General features: G+C 36.7%; 1 protein-coding gene across 3 annotated transcripts in view; it reads left to right on the forward strand.

Annotated features, from left to right (window-relative positions):
• The first annotated feature begins 937 nt into the window (after window positions 1–937).
• MUSK (muscle associated receptor tyrosine kinase) overlaps window positions 938–18,448 on the forward strand; it is a 97,611-nt gene continuing 80,100 nt past the window's right edge. For all 3 annotated transcript variants that reach the window (XM_070251313.1, XM_070251311.1, XM_070251312.1), the window contains exons 1-5: window positions 938–1,340; window positions 12,643–12,769; window positions 13,499–13,650; window positions 16,809–16,936; window positions 18,236–18,377. In XM_070251313.1, coding sequence (XP_070107414.1) covers window positions 1,262–1,340; window positions 12,643–12,769; window positions 13,499–13,650; window positions 16,809–16,936; window positions 18,236–18,377 — 628 coding nt within the window. In that variant the 5' untranslated portion in view covers window positions 938–1,261. The remainder of the gene's footprint in view (window positions 1,341–12,642; window positions 12,770–13,498; window positions 13,651–16,808; window positions 16,937–18,235; window positions 18,378–18,448) is intronic.

An 18,448-nucleotide genomic window follows, 5' to 3' on the forward strand; every position in this document is an offset into this window, starting at 1 on the left:
ATCCAGGATTTAGAAGACCATGTAGCCAACAGAAATAAGGAAGCAGTTCTGTATATATTAACTTAGAAAAGTGTCCAGGACATATTGCTCAGTGGGAAAAGGTGATTTGCGTAGTTTTGGGAGCCACGGAGGTGCACTTTCAGGAGAACCCGCTGCAAGGAGTATAACTGGCTGACGGCCCACAGTTGCTGACTCAGTGGACTCATGAGGCCATGAGATCACCACCAACACAACAGGAAAAAAATCTTCAAACAAGGCAGTAAATGCAATGATAGAGATGTGCACAATATATTACAGAAGTTCAGAGGAGGCAAGCCTAATGCAACCTTGGGAAGATATGGGATTTTTGGTCTGGGATGGCTCCCAGGAGGAGAAGATGATCAAGCTGAGATAGGTATTAATTGGGTGGAGAGGAGGGAAAAAGCATTCCAAGACAGCAGGACAGTATGAGCAATTCATGAGGTCGAGAAAACTGTAGACAGGAAACCTATAACAAGTTGTTAAATATTAAAATAAGAAGCAAATATTATAAAAGACAAGGCTAACGAGGTAGGCAGAGTCCAGCAAGGCCTCCTGTGTCATATCAGGGAGGTTTGAATATGTTTTGATGTGATGGGAAGCCACTGAAGGCTTTTAAGCAGGACAGGCTATCTGAAAAGAGGTTAGAGGATGGTAACAGGAGGCTATCACTGTTATTTAGAAAAGATGAACTTCTGAAAAGGAGGTTGAGATAGCACGATACCAGCTGGAATCAAAGGAGGAGAGGAAAGCAAACAATATTGAGTTGATGCAATCTGTAGGAATTGGTAATGGATTAGATACGGGAGGTGGAGTGAGAGATGGGAGGAGTCACGATCACATACACCCAGGAAACTGGTTTGAGCGCAGAGAGGTGGTGAGCTGAATCCGAAGGTCACAAAAACTATACCTCAGGGAATATGGTGATGGTTGCAAGAGGCATCTGGTATTGTCCTTCTGCCACTGTCTTAAAAGGGATTCTAAAGGGATTTTCTTTCCCTTGTTCCTCCAGCCCTACACTTGCATTACTGGCCTAAGTGGATACTCACCAGCTGGCCGTGTCCATCATTACAGCCAAGTCTGAGAATTCCTGATTATACTTAGAGCCTGTGGAGCTGCTGACACAAACAGTCATTAGCAGTCGACCCTTTTGTAACAAACTATGCTTTAAAATGTAAACTGTGGGGGCATTTTCCTTGCATTGTCCAGAAGGAACTTTCTCCTGCCTGAGCCTGGATTAATCATGAGAGAGCTCGTCAACATTCCACTGGTACATATTCTTACTTTGGTTGCCTTCAGCGGGACTGAGAAACTTCCAAAAGGTTGGTTTGAGCAATCTTGTCTTCTTGTTGCCTTGTCATAGTTCTAAAGTGCATGTGTGTGCTCTGATCACGACCAATTCATATTATGGTGGGTTTGGGTTTTACTTGGTGAAATAGAAGTGCAATGTAAGGAGAGAGAGAAAACTGGATAAATAAGCAATTGGTTGATGGTCTCCTTTCTACTGGTATCCCTCCCTCCTATAAGTTTTGCACTAAAAAGTTTAGCCATAAAGTGCATGCACAGCCCTCACTTGTAGGGGAAACAGCAAGTAGACTGGAAGTTATCAAGGTCTGTATTGTTTACGTGTGTGTCAAACTTCAGGGTGGTCTCAATGGATGATGAAAACCTTTTCACATCAGGTTTGCCAGGAATATAATCAACCCTACTCCCAGACATCCAGAGCGTCTGCTTCTGAACAAAAATCATTTCCATTTTCAGTTTTAGTTTTACAAAACTCTTAGTAAATAGTTTAGTTCCTAAAAAAATCAAAATTGGAGAGAGATGCACAGAATTCGCCTATATAATAAAAGCCTGAAGACAATGGGTTCTTAATAACTTTGAAGCTGGCATCACGACTTGACTTGGCAAGGGACTGCAAAAGTTTTTTTCACTGCCTTTGGAATGTACCGGAAATAACACCACCTCGGGGGAAAGGAAAGCAACTTAAGAAACTGACAAACACCTGTCGCAGTAGCAAGAATGTCCACAGCGAAATGGTTTCTGGCCAGCGTATTATGAAACTGAGACTAGTGTATTTCAAATCAGGAAGAAAGACTGGAAAGTATGATGTGCAAAGTGACCGAGGGCTTCATTGAAATCTTTTTTAAAAAGACATGAGGAAATAGATTGAATGGTATCAATTAAAGTAAAGAATATCCAAGTTAAATATATTACAGTAGAGTAAAACGAGTTCCGTATTTGATGACATGCTTGAATTATTTTCCCTTTATATTACTTTACCAAAGAACTAAACACATTTGTATTGTGTAGATAAGTGAAGGTAGTGTCTGTATGTAGATGGGAAACATAGAAATTCAATAAAATTTCTGGAGTCACAAGGTTAAGATTCACATGCTGATACAGCCTTCTTCACACACAGTCTGATTTCATAGACTTATTTTGTTTTGTTTCTTTTTCCATTTACATGAGCAGAATGGTGTCTTCAAATGTATTTAAATGTCTAATTCCAACTAATACTTTAAGGTATCTCCAGATAAAAGAGAACCTAGAACTTTTCAAACAACTAAGAATAGCCAGAAAGACTTAACATTGGCTTCAGATTATTTTAATACTTCCTGATCATATAACGGATGTCCGGGAAGGCAGCACCTGGATGTTCGAATTTATAGATTGCTATAAGTCTTATTTGTGCTTTTCTAAACCACAAAGTTACATAATAACAACATGATTAGATGCTGAACTTTTCTAGAATTCAATTTTATGAGGAGCAGGACAATTGATTTTGATGGTTCAAATTAGAATTTGGTGCACAAAAAAAACACAGCCTCTCTATCTGAACTCCTAATTTATATTCTAGAAGGAAAGGATTGCCAGTTTCCAAACTTTACAGGTAAAGCCTTTAATTCAAATGCACACCATCTCTATTTTGAAAATTTGAAAATCTGGTGGCATGACAGCGACAAAACCAAACATCCTGGCTTTTAAATAAAGTGATCAGATTTTTAATCCAACTTTGTTTATTGGTTTATAATTTATTTACTGCTATAATTCAATTGTAAAATCGAAAATTAAAACAATGTTTTTGCCTAGTCTACTGTATTTATTGTAAAATCTAAATTAGTATGGGTTTAACATCACCCTTAGCCCAAAACACCAGGCCTAGCAGGGCAAACATCCATCAACTACACAAACCAGTTCTGAGAATAAACATTATTGTGAAAACACAGTCCCTAAAATTTTAAATGTCAAAGTGCATGGAATATATTGGTACAAAACCCCCACCATAATATGCTATTATTTTAATGCTATTTAAATTAATAAAACATTCCACACAAACTACCTCATAGGTTGCTTTCTCTATTCTTGGTAGAAGGCAATAATAAGAAGAGTTTTTAAGATGGGATACCTTATTTCTAAATCCTTTATCATGAATGAATCAAGGAATCTGCACGATAATGTGTTACAAAATAGATTGACAGATTCAAAATAGTGCAAGAGTATTCAGTGGATCCTTTTCTGTTGGTGTATCATTTTTTCAATAAAATTAATAATGAACTTTGTAGAATTAATAGTTTATTGTTTTAGTTTTAGTTTAATTGAGATTCCTACTGTTCAAAGACAAGGGGAAAAGGCACTACCTTTCTGAATCATTTCGACTAGTGATACTTTCCATGATAAGCTCAATGTCATAACCCACAAGCAGGAGAACTTTACAAACCATCATGTATGAAAGCAGCCAACGTTTCACTGAATAATTGCCTTAACCACGTACTTCAATAGCATTTTCTGCTTTATCGAGAAATATTAAGTGTATGGTTGAATTTAAATTATGTGGGAGTATAGCAGTTCATGTAAGCAGCACTGAATTTGTTTAATATGTACAAAGAACTCCTGTCCAAACTCCACTTTCAAAATTTCTCCATTTACTACCATACCTAGAAGTTTCTGAGTCTAAGTGATTTATCTTTAGATATGTTTGAGTAACTTCCTCTTAAATCGTTTTGTATACAGGGACAGGATTCACAGGTTTGACATATGACTAAGTCAGAGCAAGCACAGCTGTCATTGAAATCCAGAACACCAAGTCCTGGATGAATGTTTTATATGGACGTGCAGTGAAAGAGTAACTCATTGCATTTTGGCGAAAACACAGTTGCGTTAAATGTTATTGACCTTGCAGAACAAAAAGAAGAAGCAGAAATGTCAAGATTTCTACCATAATTCCAAAGGCGAAATAGGCAACTTCTCAGTGAAATAGGACTTGAGGTCACTAGCAAAAACTGACAAGTGAGGAGTGAGTAGAGGACCCAAAGGAAGTGGTCCCATTCAGGAAGATGAGAGAAGGAGTGGACCAGAGAATATAGAAGGACTAGATGGGCCGTGCTGAGGGCTCAACTGGGGCTGGGGACTGCACCTTTATAGTGGCCCTGATCTGCACCATTGTTTCACTTTACCCAACAATACTATATGAACATAGGAGCATCAGGGACAGCTGGTTGGATTAGAGCTTTCCAGGGTCAGTGCAGCTAATGGGCTAGAGAGTAAGGGAGTTGAGCTTATATGGCAACATACCAGGCAGTCTAGGTTGAATAATGAAGAAAGTGAAATGAGCACATTTAAGGCCTGGAAGAGAATGTTAAGATCAAGTTCTTTTTCCTGGTCTTCAGTGTCTTTCTGTGTGTCCTTAGGGAGACCATGTAGTCTTTATAATCCTCAGTTTCTTCCTAAAATGAAGTGCCTACTGGTGCTCAACACATAATCTTATGTACTGTGATTGTCAATGATCAGTGAAATGATCACTCCTGGACCACAGGCATATTTTAAATGGGTCCCTATGAGATCATGTCCTACTCAAATGAATGCCCCCAGAAGAGACAATTTCAGAAATTCTAACAGGCTAAGCCAGAACTCATACCTGCCTATGCCCAGGGCCGTTCCTAAAGGCAAAGACCAAGACTGTGATCTGAGACAAGGAATTAAAGATACAGCATTAAGTGATTACTGAGATTATCAACAAATCTTGCAAGTTCCAACGACATCATTATAAAAAATAACATATTTCATTACATCACCAGTAGAATAAATGTGTCAGTTTCTAAGAGATGCCAAATAATGACCAACACTGAGTATCCTCTTTCTTTGGGGGATTTTAAAAATTTCCAACACCGAAGCATTTTCTCATACTGAAAAAACAATACTATGTTCATGACTTTAGAAAAATGTGAATATGTTCCAAATCTGAAACCTAATTTAACTAAAAAAGAAAGGAGCAATTACACCTGACTTCTTTGTTTACTCCATTCTTTGGTCATGTTAATCAGCAACTATTCAATGAGAAGTTGGTATGTCAATGGCCTGTGCAAGAGCCCATAAAAAGGGTAATATGTCCTTCTCTTCAAGAAGCTGGTATTCAAGTCAAGTTACTCTTTTGGTCCAGAAGAGCGTTGTGCTCATTTTCATGTATTTGTTATTCCTATGGTCCTTGGATTGAGGGAAGAAATAGTGCCCTAGCTTAAACAGGCTCTGACTGAGATGAAAGCTGGGTAGTAGAATGAAAGTAAACAAGAGACAGTCTGCTGAGCCAACAAATATCATTAAATATAACCATGTGAGCGTGTCAGTAAAAATTTGAAAGCAGATTTGTTTGGACAATTTTGGAATATAGGCAAAGTGGATGTAACCAACCATATTCTGCCTATAGAAATTGATATTGATGTAAATCTTATTTTTTCCCCCGTCTGTAACCAGTACTATGCTGAAGACATGGTATAACTTAGAGTTAAAAGATAGGAACTTTAAACCAACCTTAACCTTGAAGTTCAGCTCTATCACTTCCTACTTTTGTTGTGTTTAGACAAGTTATTTAACCATTCTTAGCTCCATTCCTCATCTCCAGATGAGAATGATAATAATATCTGCCTTTATGTTTGTTGTGGTAAATGAGATAATGAATGAAAATTATAACGTGTGACCCATAGCAGGTTCTTAATCAATTTTAGATACCAAAATTGCTAAAAACAGAGGCAAACATCACACAAGACTCTCGTGCCACTGAACATCATGGGAAGGTGTCAACAAGATACTTAGTAACACCTCGTGTATTTCTCCACATCCATTTTGTCAAGACATTCTAAGATTTCCTCCCTTGATCTTAACTGATCTCAACAGAGTTTGTGTCACCTCATTGGAAAAGTAATATTAATAGTATTAATATTAATTATTTAATACTATTAATACTCTGTCACTTCTGCATCTGTGTATTAAGTAAGAAGAAACTAATGAACAAAGTTTATTTTTTAAATAAAAATAATACAGGGTGATTAAGAATGATTTTGGGAAAACATACAATATGCAAAAGTTTAAAATAGAGAAAGTCACACATACATCCAGGACTGTTAACATGTTGGTATATTTTCTTCCATTCTTTTCTATATAGCCTAATAAAAAGGTATCATAAAATTGTTTATACAATTCTGCTGCCTTCCATTTTTACTTAACACTAAAGCATGAGCGTATTCTATATCATCAATACTTCAAAATACCATTTGAAGCAACTGTGTAATAATATCCTGTTTGGATAAGAGTCGCTGGTATATGTTTCGTATCTGCCTCTCTGAGAAAATAAAAAGGCCCTGATTTGTTGCATTTGTTTGTTTCTGTACTGTAAATACTCCAACCACAGCCAATGTCAAGGTAACAACAAACACTGAATGGGGAAGAGACGTGCAGGAGCACACCTCTATATGCTATTTCTACCATACAGGTTCACTAGATGCGAATAACCTCAAGAACACAGATACTAGTAAAATGCAGCACAACCATTAGGAAATGACAAATTTTTAGTGTTATTATATTGTTTTTAACATAATTTATTTAGTTATAAATTTATATGACTTAATTTTTAGCAATAGCTGTATTTAACAATTATCTCACTAAATTCCTGAAAAATTAACACTTGCTCTTGCCAGCCGGTAAAAGCAAGCTCTAGCAGAACATGGTTAGGAAGACCAAACCGCATGCCTAACTCTTCTCCCACTTTCATGCTATAAGTACAATTTAGTACAATTAATCTGTTTGGTGCAGTGAAAGTCATCTATGTGCCTTTCCATTTTGTGATTATTTCCTTGGATAGAGTCCCAGGAGTAAATATTAATGGTAAATTTGCATGTAATCCAGAGACCAGGAGAACCATTGAGCAGCTCAGGTTTCTGTTTCTAACTTACAGAATCAAATAACACATAGTGTTCCCTATGGGCCAAGGACAATTTTAGATGCTTTACGTATATTCATTTTTCTAATCCTCATGACAAGTGGTGGTTTTATTATCATTCCATCTACAGCTGACGATGCCAAAGCACTAGTTAAGTGACTTTATGGAACTGGAAAGTGATGGGATCAGGAATTTGAAGTCAAGCCCTGTCCTAGATTGACTCTCAATGCCTAGTTGCTCAATAGTCTTTCTTTTCAAACAATGAAAGCATTCAAGATTATTGGTTTACCTTTGGGCTCATCACAACCTACATCGCATAAAATTAATGTAATATTTTTAGTTTTTATCTCTTAATTTCTGCGTAATTATACAATCAATTGCTTATTTCACTCACTAGTTGTTTAGAAAATACATAATTTTTTCTTAAGAGATTGACTTTCTCAAACTTTCTTATCAGTTACAAGTTTGCTTCCATTTCTTTGGAAGATAAACATTCCTGTGACATTCTGATTTATTTGTTGTAACTTTTTCTATTATAGAGATAATATATATTATTTTTTAACATTATAAGATACAGCAAAACAAAAAAAAATTATACAGAATGCTCGCCTCTAGGGATAAATGCTTTTAACATTTTGGTACTCGTTCATTCTTCCATTTTCCCTCTCTCTGACATATACGTGTGTGTGTGTGATTTTCTTTAAAAATTTAGGAGCCTATTACTTCATTGTAATATCTTCTGGCTTTGTTTTTATTTATTTTGAGTCTATATTTTTAAATAATTAAGCCTCATGATTGTTGTCTCTTCCTGATGGATTGTTCTTTTTATTATTAAGTAATGTTTCTCTTCACCCTATAAATGCTTATCACCTTATATTCGATTTTTTCTTGGTAGTGCTTTATTGCTTTATCACTTTATTTTGAATGGTATTTACTTTGTATATATTTTCCCTTCTCTTTATTTCCAACGTTTCTGTTGTAATTTATTTAGGTGTGTCTTTTGTGTTTTTTAATACTGTATGATAGTGTCTATCTTTTCATAGGTCAGTTTACACCATTGGCATTTATTGTGATTTCTGATTTATTTGGGCATGTTTCTTCCCCCATTCTTTTACGTCTTCTGTTAACCACGCCTTTTCTTGGCTTATTTATCCTCCTTTTTTTTTTCTTTTTCTGCTGCTGCTTCTTTTTTTTCTTTTCTTTTTTTTTTGAGGAAGATTAGCCCTGAGCTAACATCCACCACCAATCCTCCTTTTTTTTTTCTGCTGAGGAAGCTTGGCCCTGAGCTAACATCTGTGCCAATCTTCTTCCATTTTATACATGAGATACCTCCCACAGCGTGGCTTCATAAGCAGTGCCTAGGTCCATGCCTGGGATCTGAACCAGCAAACCCCGGTCTGCCGACGTGGAGTGCGTGAACTTAATTGCTACACCACGGGGCTGACCCCTTCTTCTTTTTTTGATTGATTCACTTCTAGACCCTCTTTTTCTCCTACTACTTTGGAAGTTTTGACTTTTCATCTATTCTTTTAGTGGTGACCATTAATAAAATTTTAACATATGCATTTAACCATATATTTTTCTCCCCAAGTTCAGCGTTTCTGTCATTTTCCTGTTTACAGTAAAGAGCTTAACATGTTTTAACTATCTGCTGAACTTCTCCCCTGAATTTTCATCTTGTAATTGTTTATTTAGAATTTTAGTTCCACTCTTTTTTTAAACACAAAAATTAGTGGTTTGTTTTTTTTTAATATTCTACAGTGCGTTAAAATTGCAATTATATTTTACCACCATCTATGCTTGCTATTGTTTCTTGTCCCTTACCCCTTTCTTTTGGGAAAAAGTTGTTTCTTGCTGAGTATATATTCTTTAGGGACTGTTTCAGAGAAGGTAGAGTGGTAAACACTTTCAATATTTGTGTGTCTTTATTTTGTCTACATTTCAAAATGATTATCTAAGCTGACCATAGAATTCCAGGATAACAGTTATTTTTTTCTCAGCCCTTTAAAGATATTGGTCCATTGCCTTTTGGTATCAATTGTTGCTAAACAATCTGAATAATCTCAGGTCAGCCTAATTGGCATTCCTATTAAGGTAACTGATCCTTTCTTTCTGGTAGGTCTTAAGATTTTCTTTTATCTTTAATTTTCTGTAGTTTTAATCCAATGTATTTAAGGATGAATTGATTTTTCTTTATCTAGCTTGGCACCTGGTGGGAATTTTCAATCTTAATATTTATGCTTTTTTTTTCAATTTTGAAAAATGAACAGCTTTCTCTCTATTTTATTTTTCTGGAAATTCTATTAGAAGTATATCAGTGCCTGTCAATCTATACTCTATGCCTCTTAACTATTCTTTAATACCTTTCATATCCTTGTTTCTTCCTACTTCGTTCTGTATATTTTAATGGTTATTTCAGGGGAAAGTTGGAAAAGGGTGGCCTTGATGCCTATTTATAAGATGTCATTTTACCTAAAATTTCTGCTCTCTTATTTCAGCTACTCTCCTTCAGCCTTTTAAAAAATATATACCTTTTATAAAGTCCTCAGAAATATAGTCTGGTTCACTGAAACAATACATCAGTCAATGTGCTAGCCCTGAGAATTGAAAGAGGTCTGAGATATGGTCCCTGACACAAAGCTCAAGGTTTTTATAATTGAGTGTGGGACAAAGATACACACAGATCATTTTAATAGCATCTGTGTGACAAGTGCTATAAGAGTGACATATACAGGATAACCTGAGGTTAAGGAAAAGGGCATTTGACTCTATCGGGCAAGTCATAGAAATTGGGAGGAGATGATGCTTAAACCGGATCTTAAGAAAAGAATAACACTAACAAGGGAGATATGGAATAAGTGGAACACTCTCAACCACCATTTTCTTTCACTCTCAGCTGATGCGTTTACTGAAAAAATAAGGTTTGTTTAGGCAGTAGATGCATCTTTTATGGCCCATGTGTCAGTTTGTTTGAAGTGTTTCATGAGGCTATCACCACTTACTCCACATCTGAGATATTGTTCACTTTGCTTACTTGGCTTTCCTATGAGCCTTGCATTTTAACTAAAATGACCGTATCCTTTACTGTCCAAACTAAGGTATTTTTTGGAGCATAAGGGGCCCTATTAATAGTTATACCAGGATAGCAGGCATAACTTATTATCACAGCTGATCATTTTGTGTGTCTATCCTACCTTATCATCTAGATTGTGGGCCTTTAGGAGGCAGAGATGTGTGTTATGCATCTTTTTGCTTCACATCAACACAGTGCCTGCTACAGGGAAAATAGTAAATAAACATCTGATAAATAATAATAATGAGTGGTCAGCCTGGTGGCATAGTGGTTAAGTTCGTGTACTCCACTTCAGCCGCCCAGGGTTTGCAGATTCAGATCCCAGGCGCAGACCTATACACAGCTTATCAAGCCATGCTGTGGTGGCATCCCATACACAAAATAGAGGAAGATGAGCACAGATGTTAGCTCTGGGCCAATCTTCTTCAGCCAAAAGAGGAAGACTGGCAACAGATGTTAGCTCAGGGCCAATTTTGCTCACCAAAAAAATAATAATAATAAATAATAATAATAATGATAAAGTGGTGATGATGAAAATTATTTTAAATCAGGCTGTGCAATAGGGTAGATTTCCAGACTCACCCAAATACAGGTGCTGGCATATTCTTTCCCACATCATCTAGCCCTTGAGGTCACCAGGACCCTACTCCTTTGTTTTGGTGGGATTCTCAGGTTTCCTGAAGCATTGAAGAGGGGTGTATCCCACTACCAATACACTCCCACCCTTCTTAACTTCTTTTTTTCCTCCCCAATTTTTCCAATCCAGGTGACCCTCATTTCGTGGGGGAGAGGCGAGGAAGGAGAAAAGGGACCACGTCTACAGCCTCTCCTCCTGTTGTCTTTCTTTTTGTGAAACACATACACAAATCCAGCTTTGCAGAGATATAATTCACATACCATGCACTTTACCCATTCAAGGTGTACAGTTCACAGAGTTGTGCGTTCATCATCATAATCTATTTTAGAACATTTTCATTACACCTAAAAGAAATCCTATACCCCTTAGCCATCTGTCACCTTCTCATCCCTTCATCCTGTCCCCCAGCCCTAGGCAATCACTAATGTATTTCCTGCCTTTATAGATTTGCCTATTTTGGACATTTCATACAAATGGAATTGTACAATATGTTGTCTTTGTGTCTGGCTTCTTCCAGTTAACTTACTGTTTCCAAGTTTCATCCATGTTGTAGCATGTATTGGTACCTCATTTCTTTTCATTGTTAAATAATACTCCATTGTATAGACAAACTACATTTGGTTTATCTGTTAATCTATTGGCAGACACTTGGGTTCCTTCCACCTTTAAGTTCTTGCGAATAATGCTCCTGTGATCATGAGGGTACAAATATACATTTGAGTCCCCGCTTTCAATTCTTTTGGGAGTATATACCCAGAAGTGGAATTTCTGGATTTTATGGTAATACTATGTTTAATTTTTTGAGGAACCACCATACTGTTTTCCACAGTGACTGAACCAGTTTACTTTTCCACCAGCAATACACAAAGGTTCTAATTCCTCCACATCCTCGCCAACATTTGCTATTATCTTTCTTTTTGATTATAGCTATTCTAGGGGTTTTAAATGGTATCTTATTGTAGTTTTGATTTGCATTTCCTTAATGGCTAATGATGGTGGGCGTCTTTTCATGTGCTTGTTGGTCATTTGTATACATTCCTGGGAGAAATGTCTATTCAGATCCTTTGCCCACTTTTTAATTGGGGTTATTTATCTTTTTATTATTGAGTCTTTTTCTACTCTACTCATATGCAGATATGAATTCTCTATAAATCTGATGAAGCTTAAGCTTCAAAGTCTCTTAATTGCAGGATCCCTTTCTAAAACCCTCAGCAGACTCTAGCAATGTATTCGTATAAAAATGTATTTTTATGAACTTTGGGAAAAATTGTTTTTAAACAACAATTGTTAAGATTTCTGTCTCTTTCCACTCTAACTTCCCTTCAATCACACCTCCTTTCAAGTTGATTGATGTTGGAGTGGCCACAGACAGTTTGTATTCATAATTTTATATATTTTTCCTTAAAGAGGGCATCCAAATTATATAACTTTGGGCTTCACAAAGCCTGGATGTGCCCCTATTCATATACTATAAATTCTAAGTCCTATTCTCCCGAGACTCTTCTTTTTTGATTTTCAAATGCCTAGTTTGGAAGTAGAAGCAAAATTCTCTAAATAAAATCTTCCTTCCTTTTGGCAAATTTATTATGCTGTGGGGAAATACAATTCTCATTCAGGTATGCAGTGGCCTCTGACTGCTTACAGAAGGGTTAGTAAACAGCATTCTAGTATGTTCTCATTTTATTTGTCCTCTCCTTTCAGCTCCTGTCATCACCACTCCTCTTGAAACAGTGGATGCCTTAGTTGAAGAAGTGGCTACTTTCATGTGTGCAGTGGAATCCTATCCCCAGCCTGAAATTTCCTGGACTAAAAATAAAATTCTCATTAAGTAAGTATTCTGCCTTTTTCTGATAAGAATGCCCACGTTTGCCTTGTGATTTATCTTTGACATAAATACAACCATAGTTCTTGGCGGTACTAAACTTCACCTTCTATAATATGTAAAATGCAAATTTCCTCATTTCATAAATGTAGGATCTGAACTACAGTGAGGTTAAAAGAATTGCCCAAAGCAACACAGTGATTTAATTGACGTGGAGAAGTCAGGGCTATTTGCTTCCTTTTGTATCCCAAAGAACTAGAACCAAGCCTGGCACTTGTTAGGCATTCAACAAATATTTGTTTAATGAATGAACAAATACTCAGTTAATTGTTGGTTACTTCTGTAAGTACTTAACCCTTTCTGCTAGTCACATTTATGTGTGTGTGTGTGTTCATTATCCAGCTGCTACTTCCCAGTAACTAAAAGAAGACTCATACATCTTAGTAATAATATGCTTTCTTTAAACTTTATGTTTGGTCTTATCAGTAGACATTATCTTTTGAAAGCATTTTTGGAGGACTCAGTGGTGCTTTGACTATTGGAGCCTAGGAAAAATTAAAATATGACATTAGCTTTATATTATCAAATAAGGTTATTCTATTATGCAGAACTCATTCAAGTTTCCTCTTACCTATAATCTACTTCTTCTATTGACAATCATCTGTTTGATCAGTTAGTTATAGCCAAAAAGTCATAGATGAGCCCTAACCTGCCATTTTCCTCCGTGACCTGCAGGCTCTTTGATACCCGGTACAGCATTCGGGAGAACGGACAGCTCCTCACCATCCTGAGTGTGGAAGACAGCGATGATGGCATCTACTGCTGCATAGCCAACAATGGTGTGGGAGGAGCTGCTGAGAGTTGTGGAGCCCTGCAAGTGAAGATGAGTGAGTGAGAAAGAGAAGCATCTATTGATTCTAAAGTTAACTTGGTCCACTTTGAAGCAGGCGGTAAATAGAGACTCCCTCATATCTGGAGGTTCAGCAGTGAGACAAGTTCAAGTTCAAAACACAAGCTTGAGGCAGTTAATGCGACCCCTCTTATTCCTGCCATCAACCACCGCCCCAAAGGCAAGCTTCTTAGTTATCTATCCTCTCCATTTTCTTGCCTTTACACAGCTTTTTATTTGCTCCACCCTGACTTCTCTCACCAGGGAAGCTCCCTCTAAAATCTTTACCCTGTGCCTTTAAAAGTGTTCCATTACAACCAAACATCCTTTTTTTTTTTTTGGTGAGGAAGATTGACCCATAGCTAACATCTGTTGCCAATCTTCCTCTTTTTGCTTTGAGGAAGATTATCTCTGAGCTAACATCCATGCCAGTCCTCCTCTATTTTGTATGAGGGTTGCTGCCACAGCATGTCTTGATGAGCAGTGTGCAGTGTGTATGTCCACACCCGGGATTCGAACCGGCAAACCCCAGGCCGCTGGAGTGGAGTGCTCAAACTTAACCACTGGGTCACCGGGCCAGCCACCAAACATCTTTTTTAACTTTAACCTCTTTGCAGGCACTTCTTCTACCCTTTTGCCTTATATCAAACTCAATTTTCTTGAGCAAATTTTCAAACTTGAGTGACTTTTCTCCTTAAATGAAAGCTGTTTATTTTTTCCCCACTTCATGTCTACAAGGCTGACAAGTACTCATGGCTGATCTCCTTGGCCTTCTTGCTGTTTTTAAACCATTGTATTTTGTATTCCTGAACAAAATCTTTCCTCTCATGAGGGCTTATGCCATTCTGACCATTCTCTCCTCTAACTCTATTCATCAAGTCATCTACTCACTTCCAGGCACTACCTCATGTTTATCAAAGTCTCTGATTCCAGACTCACTGTCTTCTATCCACCACGACTCCTGCCGTTATCCTAAGGGATTTTAACAGCTGTGAAACAGAACCCCTAGCCACTTCATCCTTATAATTCCTTGACCTCCACAAGTCCAGTTACATTTGCCTTAACTCTTTATCAGCCTACTCGATCAATGACCTGTCAGCCCCAGGAAATAGACTGTATTTAAAAAACCTCCAGTATGTCACACTGTGAACATCAACACTTCTATTTCTAGTTCTGTCCGATGAAGGGAGCAGTTTCCTGCACTCACGATTTGCCTCCAAATAGAAGGCACAAACTCCATCTATCTCTTTCTCAGCTAAGAACAGTCTGGTTGTCTCACTCTCTCACAAAAATTCCCACTACAAACCATCACCAACATGGTCATGTTCTCTTTTCTTCTTTTTTCCACCCTCTCCTTAGGAAAGCTCTCCCTTTCATGGAGGTATACACTGGTGTGGCTCTTTTAGTTGTTAAAATTTTGCAATGCTTCTGCACTACTTGTTGAAGAGTTGCTTCCTGAGGCCCCTAAGGTCCCCACCTCCATTGTCACTCCAACTACCTTAGGATCTCCCCCAGGAGCTCCCTCCCCCAACTTCTTTATGGTCCATCAACTAAGGACTCAATGCTGGCATAGCAAGATACTCTCAGCATCTTGCTCCAGCAAGGTGACAAGTTCTCATGAGTCAGTGCTCATGGCTCCACCTGAATCAGGTTCCCTTAGTGTGGGGAATCCATGACTCCACATCAATACTCAATTCATTCCTAGTTTATTTTGTATTCAATTTCCCACAAGGGTTCCCCTCACCTCTCATCCAAGAGGTGACTAAGACCTGTATTTCACTGAGAAGATAGAAGTTATTTGCTTTAACAAAGGTTTTCTGCCTAAGATATTATCTATGACTCATGTTTGCCATAGGGATCAGCATAGGGAACTCAATGAAAGGAATTGATAACACTCTCTTTGACTACGTCATAAGTATATCAACTCCTGAGCTAAGCTTCTGCCAGCAGCTATATGACAACCCAACTCACAATTGAGGTGCCTGGCCATTATCTAAATGTAGGAATTCACTGTTGTTGATTAGAAGAAGAGCTGTATGCTTTAGATAGCAGGCAAAGTGACTAAGTTGATGTTTTCCAATAACCTATTTAAGCCTATCTTGTATTTTTGCTACAATGTAGGATCATACCAACTCTATATGACAGTAAATTCCTCTATTAAATATCAATAGACCATGAGTCTTTGCAAATGCCACTTACAACCACCACCAAACCACCCCCTCCCACACACACACAATTAAAGTAGAAGGAAAAGAATCATTATTGCATGCACTTTTCTGTCAAAGTAACAAATTGATTATGGCACATGACCTGAAAGAAATGAAATGCATCTTCTTCTCGGTAGTCTCTCCTGCAAAGACAGTCTTCTGTTTTGTATCTGTAATGTAAGATTACTACGGAAATAAATGTAGTTTGCATTATTTTATGAATGTTTTAAGTAGTAAAATAACTGGCATCCTGAACTTGTCAATTCTTCTATACATTGGATTTAATAACTTCTTCCTCTGAAAGTTTAACATTGGAGAATAAAATTGACATAAACTACTTGTTCTGAAAGAATTAAGTGTTTTACAGAACAGTAAATTACCCAAGTTTGCTTTGCAGAGTGCAGATACCCTAAATTGTATGACTAGAATTTCTCTGATTACTTATATAATAATATCTGATTTACTTTCTATGGGATAAATGTTTCTAATTTTTAACCATTAAATTTAATAGTCAATTTTAGATAGAAACTAAAGGGATAATAGGTCATAACTCAGAATTATATTAAAAATATAAATTTATATTAAAAATGTCTTTTCAAATGTTTTCATGTCTGTTGGTATGAATTAAATAATGAATTGTTTTGGTGACAGCTTATTTTAATCAACTTTTTAACTATTTTTAACACAAAAAATACTACAACTTCAAACTCCTGATATGTTTCATGAATTTGTGTTTTCAAATAAGATACTAATAAAAGAGAGATAACCTAAACTTTTAAAAAATGATTTCTTTTGATATTCACTAAAAATTAACCTTAAAATTTGGTGAATTTTGTAATGTAACAAATTATTCTTAAAGTGAATATTTAGAATTAAATAGGAGGTTAGAAACTCTAAGTTTAGTACAGCCATATTGCCTTTTTAATTCTGAATTCTTATTTCCCTTTAGAACCTAAAATAACTCGTCCTCCCATAAATGTAAAGATAACAGAAGGATTAAAGGCAGTTCTACCATGTACTACAATGGGCAATCCCAAACCATCAGTGACATGGATTAAGGGGGACCATGCACTCAGGGTAAGTGATTATTATCTTAAAACATGTATATACAACATGTTTTCAAATACAACAATCCTTTGTAAACTCAGTAACAGGATTACAATTTTCCAGTATAAATGTTTTTCCATACATAATGTTTCAACCAAACTTAAATATTTCTGTTCCCATATACACAAACTGTAAGGCATTCCAGTTGGGGCTGGCTAAGGAAAAAAAGAGATGGGAACTAGTAGTCCTTTTTAGGGATAAAAAAGAGGCAGAGCAAAGCTAGAGTCTTTTTTGTTGGTTGGTTGGTTAGTCGAATCATTTATTTTTTAACATGGAATCTTTGAGACTTAAGGGATGAAAAAGATAGAACTAAAATCCAGGTCTTAGACTAGACAGTTTCTGGGAGGAGAGAGAGATGAGGTTTAAAAGAAAAAGAATGAGAACACTGGAGTGATGGTAGAACATGAAGATTCAAGACTGGTGAAGACACACGTTGACAGATACTTCAATTACAAAGAGTAGTCAAATTAAAAATGTATTATTCACCTGCCTATTTTGTACTGCTTTTATATTTTATGCCTACACTTATCAATAAATTATTACACTGTACCATCATTGCCTTTTTCCATCCTTGTGTCATCTCCTAACTGTGAACTCAATGAGGTCACAGATAGTATGCTTTTGATCTTACGATGCTCAGAACATTCCATGGAGAATACATAGGTGTTGATATATGTCAATTAATTGAAAGGAAGTATAAAATTGATTAGCTTTGTTTTACATTAAATTTTTTATGGTGACCTATATAATTCTCTGGCTTTCCTTTGGCATAAATATTGGTGCTCTTCCTACAATAAAAATAAGTGTGGCTCTTTGTATGATACCGAATTTGGAGTCCCAAAAAAGAAAATCAATGTAATATTTTCATTTCAAAGACCAGTTTTTGTATCATTAGTAGAATTTTCCAATTTTTTAAAGGACATATATTCCCCTAAGGATACCATTTGGATATGTAGTAAATATGGCAGTTAAAAGCAATGCTTTTAATCAACAGACTTGGGTGTGACTTAGGAAATGAAATAAGCCTTGGTGTCTATGTGTGATGAAAGGAAATAAAAATAAACTATATCTTATGGGATCACTGTTAAAATTAATTTAGGTAATCTTGTACTGTCTCATTTAATATTGTACGTTACACATAATAAATGGCAAATAAGTGTTTAAATGATATTTTTGACAACAGCGATGATGATGACTTGATGAGATATGGCAACTGTGTCCTTGATAAAGCCATGGATGTTTTAAAATTCTTGTCCGTATCCCTGGCAGGAAAATGCCCGCATTGCAGTTCTTGAATCTGGGAGTTTAAGGATTCATAATGTGCAAAAGGAAGATGCAGGACATTATCGATGTGTGGCAAAAAACAGCCTCGGGACGGCATATTCCAAATTGGTGAAGCTGGAAGTTGAGGGTAAGGAACTGCAGTGCTTCCCATTATCGTGTTATCAGAGGGCCTCACGTTCTACTGTGAAGGCTGCACGT

This window comes from Equus caballus, chromosome 25, assembly GCF_041296265.1.
Source record: "Equus caballus isolate H_3958 breed thoroughbred chromosome 25, TB-T2T, whole genome shotgun sequence".
NCBI classification, from domain to species: domain Eukaryota; kingdom Metazoa; phylum Chordata; class Mammalia; order Perissodactyla; family Equidae; genus Equus; species Equus caballus.